At 43.4% G+C, this 13,181-nt stretch overlaps 1 protein-coding gene across 5 annotated transcripts in view; it reads right to left on the bottom strand.

Annotated features, from left to right (window-relative positions):
• Positions 1-13,181, bottom strand: part of GLT1D1 (glycosyltransferase 1 domain containing 1) — a 147,047-nt gene that overhangs the window by 117,917 nt on the left and 15,949 nt on the right. For 4 of the 5 annotated variants that reach the window (XM_061603513.1, XM_061603512.1, XM_061603514.1 and 1 more), the window contains exons 6-7: positions 7,834-7,870; positions 7,020-7,076 (exon numbers count right to left, since the gene is read on the bottom strand). The exons of the other annotated variant lie outside the window; for it this stretch is intronic. In XM_061603513.1, coding sequence (XP_061459497.1) covers positions 7,020-7,076; positions 7,834-7,870 — 94 coding nt within the window. The remainder of the gene's footprint in view (positions 1-7,019; positions 7,077-7,833; positions 7,871-13,181) is intronic. 5 annotated transcript variants of the gene reach the window in all.

Raw genomic sequence — 13,181 nt, 5'->3', positions numbered from 1 at the left:
ACAAAATGGAGCTTAATTCATGTTTGGTTCACCTGGCAATTATGGAAACGGCTTTCAAGTGTAGTTCAGAGATTTTTTTAAACGAATTCAGTGAACTTTGTTAAACTGAACTAGTCTATTCCAAGCATTGAGTAGGCTATAATCCAGCCATGCATGAATCTGGGGTATCTAATACCAGTGTTTCCCAAGCTACCCCCAAGATCACCACCACTTATTTTTCTGCCTATTGGTAAGTCTATAAATTTAAATTGTAATGCAATAAAATGCAATATAACAATTAAAGAAAGCAAGAAAAATACAATTAAAAAATCAATATGAATATTCAGTGTGATGGATGTGCCGTGTGATGGATGTAGGCCACCTGAATGAAGTTTGCAAACCATTGGTGGTCCATGGACCATAGTTTGGGCACCCCCATCCAGGCAAGCAAGAGGCATCAGCACAGATCAAGGACACATTCTGGCAAGGTTTAAGCATCCAAGGAGGATGCAGAGGAGGGATGACGAAGGACTGGAAAGAGAATCATGCAGGGCTGCCTTGAGTCCCCGGGCCTGAAGTTACCCACACCTGGGAATCTTTCCCAGCCCTGCCTGGAGATGTCAGGGATCAAATCCGGGACTTTCTGCATGCACAGCACCTGTTCCACCAGTCTCAGATGTGACAAGAGTGCCCAACAACAGAAATATCACATGATTATGCTGATCATACTTTTTATCTGCAAGTTATTTATGCCCTGTGACACTTGTTTCTTTCTTCCTATGCAGTGGCATTAGGAGTACATTAGGATCAATATGTGCATTTTTGGGATTCTTCTCTCTTCCCCCCACTCCCCAGTGCCCTTTTCTTCATTCTTCTTTTGCCAGTTCCTTTAATTCACACCAAACACAAAACAGCCAGATGCAGGATCCAATCACTGCCTGGGCCGAGCTCCCCAGTGACATATCATTCAGCTTCTGGGAATTATCCTTTGGGGTTTTTTACAAACAAAACAAATTCCCTGGCACATGCGCTGTAATTTACTGGGGACAAAATAACCTCACAATGCTGAATTTAAGAATTGGACACAGGCTCCGAATAATGACACACATTTGCCGCCGTGATAAAGCAATTGAACTCTCACAGTTCATTTGCAATGGAAGGAAGGCTGTACACTCTGTGAGCTAGGATTGATGAACAGGTTGCTAATATATATATTTTTAAAAAACTTTCCCAAAGTAAAATACTGAAAATTCCTCCACCCACCTACCACCAATGCTCCGTTGACTGTAAAAGGGCCATTCACATTTTTGGTGCTTCTGGTGGGAAGGCTTTGTTGAAATAAAGCACTAGTTCAGTCTGTATTTTATCATGCATATATTCATGCCCCACTTTTTTGGGAGGTTCCCCAGCAGTCTCCCATCCAGACAACAAACAGATCTAGACCTGCCTATCTTCAGAAATGTGGCTGAATCATCGTTTGCCTCCAGAGCACACCCTAGGACTGCTTGGGGACTACAATCTAACAGCTGGATTCTCTGCACTTGTATTTATTATATTTATTTATTAAGTTTATATCTTTTTTTTTTTTTAATAATTTTTATTCAAATTTTTCCAAAAACAAACAAAACAAAGTCAAAAAGACATAACAATACATCAACAAAAAAATGAAAATAAAATAGTTGACTTCCGATTTGTCGCAGATCAGCTATAAGTATATAATATACATCAAACCTGTCCCTTAATGTATACATACAGAGTCCCTTTTCTCCATAGGCTGTCTTAATTAATCGTCAAATCCCAGTATCATCATTTTATTTTGATCTTTCAACAAAAAGTCTAAGAGAGGTTTCCATTCCTTAAGAAATGTGCCTGTCGATTTTTCTCTAAGTAAACATGTCAATTTATCCATTTCTACTAAGTCCATTAATTTCAATAACCATTCTTCCATTGTTGGTGTTGATTCCATTTTCCACTTTTGTGCATATAATAATCTTGCTGCCGTAATCATATATAATATTATTCTTCCATATTTCTTTTCTATTTGTTTATCCATAAAACCCAATAAGAAAAATTCTGGTTTTGACCGAATATTTATCTTTAGAATTTTTTGCATCTTCCTACCTATCTGTGCCCAAAATAATTTCGCCTTTTTACATGACCACCACATATGATAAAAAGATCCTTCTTGTTGTTTACATTTCCAACAAACATTAGAGACATTACTATACATTTTTGACAGCTTTTCTGGAGTCATGTACCAACGGTACATCATTTTATAAAAATTTTCTTTAAGATTATAACATAATGTAAATTTCAAGCCTTTTTTCCACATATTTTCCCATTGATCCATTTGTATGTTATGACCAAAATTTTTTGCCCACTTTACCATGCACTCTTTTACTTGTTCTTCCTCCATATCCATTTTCAATAAAAGTTTATACATTTTTGCAATTATGTTTTCATCATTTGTACACAAATATTTATTAAGTTTATATCCTGCCTTTCCTCCCAAAGGAACCTAGCACAGCAAAAACACAAGATAAAAACACGCAACTTTGATCACTAAAGTTAACCTGTGTTTGAGGTCAATTTAAAAGACATCAGAAAACATGATGGATCACCCCAGTGTGGCACAATGACTTGCAACTGACAAGACATAAGACATATGGGAACTGCAACCAATGTTGCTGTGTACCCTACCTCCCAACAGGAGCATTCTTGTTCAGAGCTTGGAAAAGTTACTTTTTTTGAACTACATTTCCCATCAGCCCCAGCCAGCATGGCCACTGGATTGGGCTGATGGGAGTTGTAGTTCAAAAAAGTAACTTTTCCAAGCTCTGTTCTTGTTTTAGAATTCCAGCCAACCATTTCCTCCAAGTGGGGCGTTCCACTCCCCCACTCCGCAGTCCCTGTTCCGTTTTTCTTTCGCAGCTATTACTCTACATTCTGTGGTTCCAGAGCATGCTGATAACTTCCCCTCTTGTTTCTCAGTGTGGCCCCATTTTTACAACAACCCTGGTGGTACCTAGCAACTGAGTTTGCTATTAGGAGGAGAAATTAAAGTTGGCTTAGAAGAAAACTTTTGTCCAAAGTAGAGGGCATGGCATGGGTGCTTTTGCATTTGAAAAAGGGGGTGAAAATGCCTCCCTTCTTTCATGAGGGAGGTGGAGGCCCATAGCTGGAGCATCTGCCTTGCATGTAGAAGGTTTAATCCCCAATGTCTCCAGGTAGGGCTGGGAGATACCTTGGGCAGAAACCAATACGGAACTAGACAGACCAAAGGTCTGACTTGGTATAAGGCAATTTCTGATGCTTGTTATGGGAGACCGCCAAGGAAGCTTCATATATGCCACCTTGAGCTCTATGGGAAAAAGCTGGGATATCTGTGTGGCTGCACCTAAATTATGGAACTCATGTTGGGAGGCTAGGTTGTCTCCCCGTTCTTTATGGTGTTTCATCATATAGCGAAGAGAAAGGCGTATTCACCTTTAACCAGCAGAGGTTGGTGTGGCACCATTCACTGTCGCGCACACAGAGGACATGCACACAAATCTCTATGTGTTGCGCCTGTTTTGATTTTCTTTTCATTTCCCCACCTAAATTCGTGGTGCCTTGGGGAGCGAGATCAGCCTCCAGACAAGGGGTTAGCTAGAGATTCCACAAGCTATAAATGGTAAGCAAAACAAGCATGCCCTATTGATTCATTCCGATATATCACTCCTCTGCCCCCTCCAAAAACAAACAAACCATTGCTTCATCTAAATCTTATTGGAAAGATTAGGTAGAGATTATCCAAACTTCTGAATGAGCTCCATTCTGGTTCTAGGCACACATGTTTTGTTGCAGAGTTTAGCTGTTTTCTAAAAGCTACATTATTTCCATTTTTAAAAATATCATTGAATTAAAAAAAAAACTGGTATAAAGCCACTATCCCTCCCTCTCATCACTAATACTGTGGTGGTTTAAAAGGAGAAAAATCACTTTCCCCACTGCCAGTTGGAGCTATCAGAAGAGTCTCTGTTTAGATTTCACAAGCGCCCTTGTATTATACTTCTTAAGTGATGGTTATGGGCATTATGAAAACTTGGATTTTTTTTAAAAAAGGAAGACATTTTAACTAGCGTCCTGAAAAGAACCATTCAGAAATGGGTTTTCAATTCATTTTGCTAATTTAGCCAGCCTATGTGGAGGGTCTTGAGCCATTTGGGTCTCTCTGCAGCCACACTGAGATGGAGACCCTCCTGTTCTGGCCTGATAACAACCACCTCTGCTCCTGCCACCATCTGCATGTTCAGCAGTGACTCTCTGCAGTGGGGAAGCTCCAGCAAGTGTCATCTGTGGGTAGGCCTCCAAGATGATAAGAGCATGAGAAGGGAATTTGGGGCTTCTCTGTCTGGCCACACTCCCTACTGGCCCTGCTTTGCACCCTCCCTTGAGAGTTTTTGCCTGGCTAGAATGTGCCTTTGAACTCTGAATATGCACCTTGCTTGGCTGGGGGGAGATAGTATGTGCAGAACCAGCCTACTACGCAAGGGTGAAAATTACATTTGTTGCTCCAGCCCTTTTGCCTCTTGCCACTGGCACTGTGGGCCCTGGAATAGTACCTGGTGAGAAAAGACTCCTCACTTCTGCTATAGAGTCCAAGGCCTCACTGGCAAATTCTGGTAGGAAAAATCACGTATGCAAAATCCAAGAGAAACTAGGGTCAGGCACGAGTAATCAGTCCAAGTCCAAACTGTGATCTGGAGGTAGCATCCGAAGGTAACAGCCCAGAGGGAAGCATCAAGTGGAAATCCAACCCAAGTTGAATTGAGGAGTCCAGTTTCACAGTCAAACTCTCCCTTGAACTCCACCACGGGATCATCTGCTGGCACTCAGGTTGGAACCCACCCCAAGGACCCCTCAAGCTCTGGAGGTAGTCCCAGAGAGGCTCTGCCTGGACTCTCTGGATCCCCAGGGCTGGCGATGGGGGATCCTAACTGCTCCCCCCCACGCCTTTGGCCAATGAGAGGTCCAGTTTGTCCTCCAAAAACTCTGTGTCCAGCTCTGGGCAGGGCATGAATGGACAGAAGCCTGCTGTACTCATGGGGACTTTTGGAGCCATGGAAAACTGGTGTTCCAAAATGCACAGGCGCCTCCACGAGTACAGAAGGCTTGCCTACTGCACACAGATGCGTTTGAACATGCAGATGGGGGACAAAGGGACAGAGCTAGTGTGCTCCAGCATGCTCTCTCTTCCTTGTATGTTTAGCTATGCCCCACGATGAACGCCTAAATAAGGCTAAACTAGACAATACTTTAAAGGCATTCACACATTTTAATGTGTTTTATTTAAAAAGCTGTGGGGGTAGCAGGATCACGATCGGGACTGTGATGTTTGGGAGGGTTAATCCTTTCCCTCTCATCAACCCCTGAATCTGCTGTTGTTCCACACCCTAATTCAGGACAAGGTCCCACTGACAGCAAAGGCAGATTACCTTGCAAAGGGAAGGAACATTCTGGAAGGCACTTTTCATTGGAACAGAGGGATGGTTTGGGGCATGAGTCTGTGTGTGTGGAGGATTGACCTCCCTCCCCAAGGTCCAGTTTCTGATCTCTCCCCACTTCGCCTCGCATGACTGCTATTAAAAAACAAACCTTGTAAAACACATTCATGCATTTAATGCTCACTGCCAGAGGCAGCATGTCTCTGAATACCAGTTACTAGGAATCGCAGGTGGGGAAACTGCTGTTGTGCAGGATAATGGACTAGACGGGCCTTTGGCCTTATCAAGCAGGGCTCTTCTTGTATTCTTAATGGATCATCAAGTTTGGTCCTGGGCCATGGCTGCAAAGTGCCTTATGGTCAGTTAGGTTGGCAAGCACAGAGGGATAGAGCAGCCTTTCCCAAACTTTGGGTCCCCAGATGTTGCTGGATCACAGTTCCCATCATTCCTTACCACTGGCCATGCTGGCTGGGGCTGATGGGAGTTGTAGTCCAACAACATCTGGAGACCCAAAGGTTGGGAAAGGCTGGGATAGAGCATTCTTGGTGATGACCCACAGTTGTAGAACTCCCGTCCTATGAAATTACATAAGGGCCCTTTGTAGAAGCCTTCAAAAAGTGCCTTGAAGACTAGTTTGTTCCAGCCTGTCTTTTAAAAGCCATTTTTTTAGATGCTGCAGATTGACAAGGCTTGGGGCTTCCTTGATGATCCACATATTTTCTACCAGACAAAACCACCTCAACTGGATATCCTTGCATTGTATGCCATTTTTATAATGGTGGCATATATTTTAAATATCAATGGAAAGAACTGGCAGATTTGCAGACAGTCCTAGAGCCTTCCTAATGAGAATGTGAACAAGTGTGTGCCGCCTTAGGCCCATTCTAGCCCAGCATTCCAGTGCCAGCAGGATCCATCCAAGTACTTCGGGAAGATCACAAGCAGAAAGCTTGGAGAGGCAACTGGTGTCCCCAGTTTCCTGCCTCCAACATCTACTGCTTGAGAGGTAGCCTACCTCTGAACATGTGGTTTTTACTAGTTGAGGCTGGTGCTCATTGGAACTGGTAGGGCGGAAGACAGAAAGCCCAACAGTAGGTGGAGCCAAAGCAAATGGCTGACAGAGTTAGAACCAATAAAAAGCAGAGGCAACTAATTCTGGTTGTGCCCCCATGCTTCTTTCTGCTGAGTTCTACAAAGGCTACACTGAAACTGAGGAGGAGGAAGCAGACAGGCAGTGCAACCCCCTAGACTGGTTGTAAGAAATAAGGCAGGGCAGGCGGGGCAGAGCTCCACTTACCCTAATGGATCAGGCTCCACTGGGTTTTTCTTAGCACTCTTGGGACCCTTGCAATCTCAACAAGCACTCCCGTTGCATTTTCTCCACCCATCATAATAATGGTCATGTAGCTAGTCCATATCGGTTTTGCCTATTCAAACAGAACGTCCCTCAATAGGAAAAGAAAACTCTGGACTGCAACAAAGATAGAGACTAAAGCATGGCGAATCTTATTTAAACAAGACTGAAAGGGGTTCATTTGTTGAGTGTGCTTTTACCTGCATTCTGTAGAAAACTCTTCAAGTTGAAAGACGGATTGTAGATGGCCATAACTCCTAATAAGAAGAAGTCGTCATTCAATAGATAGTTTATGGAAAACAATCCACAGCAGGCAGGCATTATCAATATTAGCTCCACTTTATCTATATTCCTCTCTCCTCCTGGGCTGCATTCAAACTGCAGATGCTAACTCTATACATGAGGGTTGAGGAACCAGTAGCCAGCATGCGCAATGGTCAGGGATGATGGGAGTTGTACCCCAACAACATCTGGAGGGCCACAGACTTTCCACCCCTGCTGTATATTACTATATGGGATCCTTATGCAGCCAAATCAGAACTTTCGGGCAAGGAGGACTTTCCTACCCCCTTTTTACCTGTTCCTGGAGATGTTGGGGATTGAACCTGGGACCTTCAGCATGCAAAGCACAGATAGGGAACCCTTTTCAGCTAGATAGGGATAAGCACGGATAAGCACGGATAGGGAACCCTTTTCAGCCTTCCCATCAAGACAATCTTCTGAGGGCCATATGCCAATGGTGGGTGTGGCCAGCAGCAGCAGCAGATGGGGTAACAAATGTACATTTGATCTTCCTACAGCAGGCTAGTTCTACACACACATTCACACCCCACTCGATCCTCCATTCAGGCAAGCAAGAGGCATTAGGAAAGCTCAAGGACACATTCCAGTCAAGCAAAAGCCACTCAATTCCCATAGGCCAGATAGAGAGGGTTTGGGGGACCTGGCCTAGTTTATTTACATCATCACTGCAAAAATAGGAAATTTAGAACACTTTTTTTCTAGAACAGTTACCTTGAGCTTGGACATATATTTTGCTCCTGGCATGAGGCTTAAAAACAGAGGAATGAAAGGACAACAAGTTAAGTTTAATTGAGCACAGCAAAGGTGAAAACATGTATATATATGTATGTGTATACGTGTATACACACACTTGTTCTGTTTCAGAGACTGCTCTCCCTAAACCACTGCAGGGGGAGGTAAGGAACAGAACCGCAAAATGGATGTGCTCTTTACCTCCCTCAGCAATTGAGACCTTGGTTTCATGCTCAGAGCCCGTATCATTCATCAACAGAAAGGCATCAGCTGTTAGAAGCAGGGCCTTTACAGGAATGCCCCAAGGCCATGTTGTAGGCCTGCAGATCATACACTGGGATCCAATAGCATGGTCTTGTCTCAGTGGCAGTATTACATTGTATTTTTAATGTTTGCTAGTAATAAAATGGATTATGTTCTATTAGAATGACAAAGAGATGCTTTTAAACAATGATATGTATTGTATTTTATTGTTGTACTTTGATACAATGCATGAACTGCCTGGGAAGAATTTTATTCTCCAAAGATGGTATAGGAAAATTTATTTATTTCGTGAGGGTTGTACCCTAAAAGACAGAATATAAATGCTTTACATAAAATATAAATAACCAACCAGACCTTCAAAAAGCATAGCCTGCTATTGGCTTCAGAATGCTGATGATGAAAACTTTACTGTAGGATCAATGATGCCCACAGAATGCATGCACCCAGAGGCCTTTCCTGGTGCCCAGGGTGTCCCCTTTATCCTACTGAAATAAGGCTTGAAAGAAGCATTCTATTGTAGCCAACAGAATAAGCTGCAATATGTGCAGTTGTGTTGTGGGTGACAGGGAAAGGGTGTATGTGCCCATGATAGCATCTCTAGGTTGCAAATGTTCCCACATGTCCAAAAAGGTTGGTGACCCCTGTAGGAGTGCCCAAAAGCAGAGCCAGCCACATTTTACAAGGGTTTGATGCACACTGTTACTGCATGAAATTGAAGGGAAAAAGATTGTAATCTAACTAAGCAGTGGCATGATCAGATGTGGACAATGGCGCTCACGGAGAAATGTACTTCGCAATTAAGAAAATAGAGAGACCCCAGCCCAAAAATACATTCCAAGGAAAATTGTTCATTTTATTAGATTTGTGGCAACCAAAAAACACAACTGGCATTCTCCTTCAACACATGCCTTCTTCTAGAAGGATATGCTTGGACAATTTCTTACACTTCTCTAATAATTTATTACCCTTACCCTTAAATAACCCTGATTCATCCCTCTCTCCATTCACTCTATCTATGTCGGATAATGTAATGTATATGAATGGGAATTTTATGTAGCTCCATGTGATGTAACACATATAAATGAAGCCTCTTTGTAATTATTACATGCCCTGAATGACCTTTTCAATGTACTGTCTTTATATATTTTCAGCTCTATCTTAATTTATTTTATTCCTTTGTTGCTCTTTAGTATGATTTTAATTTTCCCTTGTTTAGTGCATTATGTATATGGGAAAGTATGTTGCTTTTTTCTTCCTTTCAGTATTGTTCAAATTGCAATAAAAATATTCTTAAGGGAAAAGGGGGGTTGGCACCTGAAGCAAGGTCAAAAGCAGAGTGGGATTGGAAGCTTAAAACAAACTTTTAACCAATATTTATCATATCCAGCAACCACTTCCATAATTTGACAGTTACCAGGTTAGCTCAAAAGCAGCCCACTCTTTTTTTAAGTGCTAGCATATCAGCGACATTTTCTAGCATCCACTGGTAAGTGTTCATTGCACCAAGAGGAGAAAAAAAACACCATCTTTCCTTTAAGAGAAAGGGGGGGGGGAACACAAGGAAAGATAATGAAAGCTGCCGTCCCCCCCCCACTCAAAAGGGAAAAAAAGAGAAGGAAAAAAGATTGCCAACAAGGAAGGTGTAATTTGTTTTGAAAGCAAAGAATCATAGCGGAAGAGTGTACTTATCTAGAGTAGGGCTTTTCGACTGTATCAAAATAAATTAAAGCCCTGTCTGTGATTGCTATCAAATACTGTATTTATATGGAAAGCAAATCTTCCTTCTCCAGAGCTCTCTAAACCAAATCCCTCTTTATGTTAGATATGTTTTATAGCCACAGCATACAAAAGGCTGTCCTTAAAACAGTACATCAGTCAAGATGCAACACTAAACCTTGGTTCAATGTTGCGTTCTTGAAGAACTGTGAGACTTGGACCATGTCGACACAATTCCCTAGTTTAGGAAACTGGTTTGCACGTAAACCATGGTTTGCACACAAAAAATAGTCTGCCAGATTCAGATGGCAAATTACGATTTCTGAGAACCTATGAGAAAGTTAAACAGCTGCATTCTGAGAGGGAGCATACAAGTTCAACTCTCAGAGTGTATGTAACGTGTGTGTGTAATGCTAAGCTATGATGTGTGAAATCGCTGAGGTCTGAACTGATGCACATTTGCTCAGAAGTAAGTTGCTCCAAGTTCAATGAGGCTTATGCAAGCAGAGCATTGTAGCTTTAGCATTCCTTGATTTATACCAGTTTGGATCTAGACTTAGACATATTTAGAGTAGACCCACTGACATGAATGGGGCTTAAGACCTACTCTAAGCATGACTAACTCTGTGTCCAAACCAACATTCATATCCTGCTCTTTCTCCATGGAGCTCAGGACAACGTACACGGTTCTTCCCGTGCAATTTCATCTTCACAACAACCCTGCGAGTTAGGCTAAGCGAGGGCTGGGGAGCTGTGCTCTCCAGATGTTGTTGGCCATTGGCCATGGTGGCTGGGGCTGATCAGAGTTGCAGTCCACCAATGCCTGGAGGGCCACAGGTTCCTTATTCCTAGGTTAAGTAGAGAGGGACTGGCCCAGGGTCTGCTTATTGAGCTTCATAGCTGTGTGGGGATTTCAGCTCTGATCACGTGGATCTACTCTAATGACTGCATCTCACTGTCTATCAGACAGCAATTCAAAATATCAGTGAAAGGGTTCCCAATTTGTACCCTTTCATATACAAGACCTTATTTCTAAAAATTATACATTGCTCTGGAGTTTTCAAAGTATTTTACACTGTTTTGAGTAATCCCTACAACAGCTTCATAGGCCTGTATAATTATCCCCGTATCAGGGAACAGGAAGCGAGGACAAGAGGGGCAGAATGGCTCGCCTAAGGCCACAGGTCCGAACGCAGGATTTTGTGACTCACAGACTCCTAGCTACACTAGCTCTTAGCAAAAGGCTCCATACCTCACTGCCCCTCTTGAAAAACACACTGCAGGTGCTCATAATTTTTAAACCTCACCTCTCCACAAACACCTCTCCACAAAGCCTGGATCAATGCAAAAACCAATTCACAACAGAGGACGCCCAACAGAGGACAATAGATTATGCTGTTAAAGATCTCAGGGTTGCAATTCCTCCACCTGCCAATTTTCTATTACATCGAAGAGGCTGGTGAAGCAAACACCCAAATAATACACAAATGCATTATTATGGAAACTAAAAGCAAAAGGATATTGGTGTGGCTGACTCTGCACTGCAGTTCCCGATCACCACTAGGGGGCGAGTCATTAAACAGAATGGAGGGAGCATGCAAAGGTGAGATACAACAAGGGAAACACCTGCCCATCAATCACACTGCTGCAGGTCATCTCCTGCTTAGGTCCAACACTGGGGAAAGTTTTCGGAGACTGCGGCTGAACAGGCTAAGCCTCCATGTTCAGAGGCAGCATACCGCTAAATACAAGGCACTGGGGGCAACACGAACAGAGGGAGGCGGCTGGTGCCTTCATGCTCCATTATAAAAACAAGGTCAGACACATCCACAGTGGAGACAACCAGCGAGAGCTACTTGCCTGGATTTTGTTCACTTGCATCCCTCCTCCACTCCGACCCTCCACCCCCCTCCCCAAGCTCAAGGCAGCATACAAGGGTCCTCCGAGAGTCTGCCCTTCCAGCATCGACCATCCTAGGTTGCTGCATCACCCGTCTTCAGACCTGATTGCTGAATTGGGGATAAACCAAAACACACCCACACATCCCCTTCCGCAGTCCTGTGTACAGGTGGCAAAAAGGGAAATGCTATTTCAGAGATTTCCCAAGGGGCTTCCCATATGGACACGAATATAAGACAGCCCCTAAATATAGGCCACAATACAGGTTTCATACAAGCCCATTGGGGGGGGGGAGCTGCCACCTACATTTGGCACAGCAGTGGCGAAGAAGGCTGCAGAGAAGGGCTGTACAACACTATTTTGCATGCAAAAGGCCAGAACGTAAGAACAGCCTGCCAGTGGCCCATCTAGTCCAGTTTCCTGTTCTCACAGTGGCCAACCAGATGCCTATGGGAAGGGCACAAGCAGGAACTGAGCGCAACAGCACTCTCCCTCCTGCAACTGGTATGCCAGCAACTGGTATTCAGAAGCATGCTGCCTCCAACTGTGAGTCACAGCATAGCCATCACGGCTAGTAGCCACTGATAGCCTTATTCTCCCTGAATTTGTCTAATCCTCTTTTAAAGCCATCCAACACTAGGTAGGGCTGGGGAAAAACCCCGCCTGGACTCTGGAGACATCACATGTCAGGGTAGATGATACTAAGCCAGATGGACTGACGGCCTGACTGGACATAATAGGGCAGCTTCTGATGGTCCCAGCAACCAACGGCCACCGTTTGCACCACCAGAAACCTCCCAGCCCTGACCAGGATGGGCTTTGGTCAAGGGAGTTGCTGTCCAGCAACTTCTGCAGAGTCACAAGTTCCCCACCCCCATTTCTGGGCAACACTTCGCAGATGCTACTGTAAACGTAAAAGTCTTGTCCGAATGAAGAAAATAAAAAAGAACACAAACTCTGGCAAAAGAAATGCAAGAAGACAATAAGGGATGCTAAAAAAGAATTTGAGGAGCACATTGCTAAGAACATAAAAAACAACAACAAAAAATTCTATAAATACATTCAAAGCAGGAGACCATCTAGGGAGACAATTGGACCCTTGGATGATAAGGGAGTCAAAGGTGTACTAAAGAACGATAAGGAGATTGCAGAGAAGCTAAATGAATTCTTTGCATCTGTCTTCACAGTAGAAGATATAGGGCAGATCCCTGAACCTGAACTAACATTTGCAGGAAGGGATTCTGAGGAACTAAGACAAATAGTGGTAACGAGAGAGGAAGTTCTAAGCTTAATGGACAATATAAAAACTGACAAATCACCAGGCCCGGATGGCATCCACCCGACAGCTCTCAAAGAACCCAAAGGTGAAATTGCTGATCTGCTAACTAAAATATGTAACTTGTCCCTCGGGTCCTCCTCCGTGCCTGAGGACTGGAAAGTGGCAAATG

Source organism: Rhineura floridana, chromosome 19 (assembly GCF_030035675.1).
Source record: "Rhineura floridana isolate rRhiFlo1 chromosome 19, rRhiFlo1.hap2, whole genome shotgun sequence".
Taxonomy (NCBI): Eukaryota; Metazoa; Chordata; class Lepidosauria; order Squamata; family Rhineuridae; genus Rhineura; species Rhineura floridana.
This window is presented reverse-complemented; position numbering and strand designations above follow the sequence as displayed.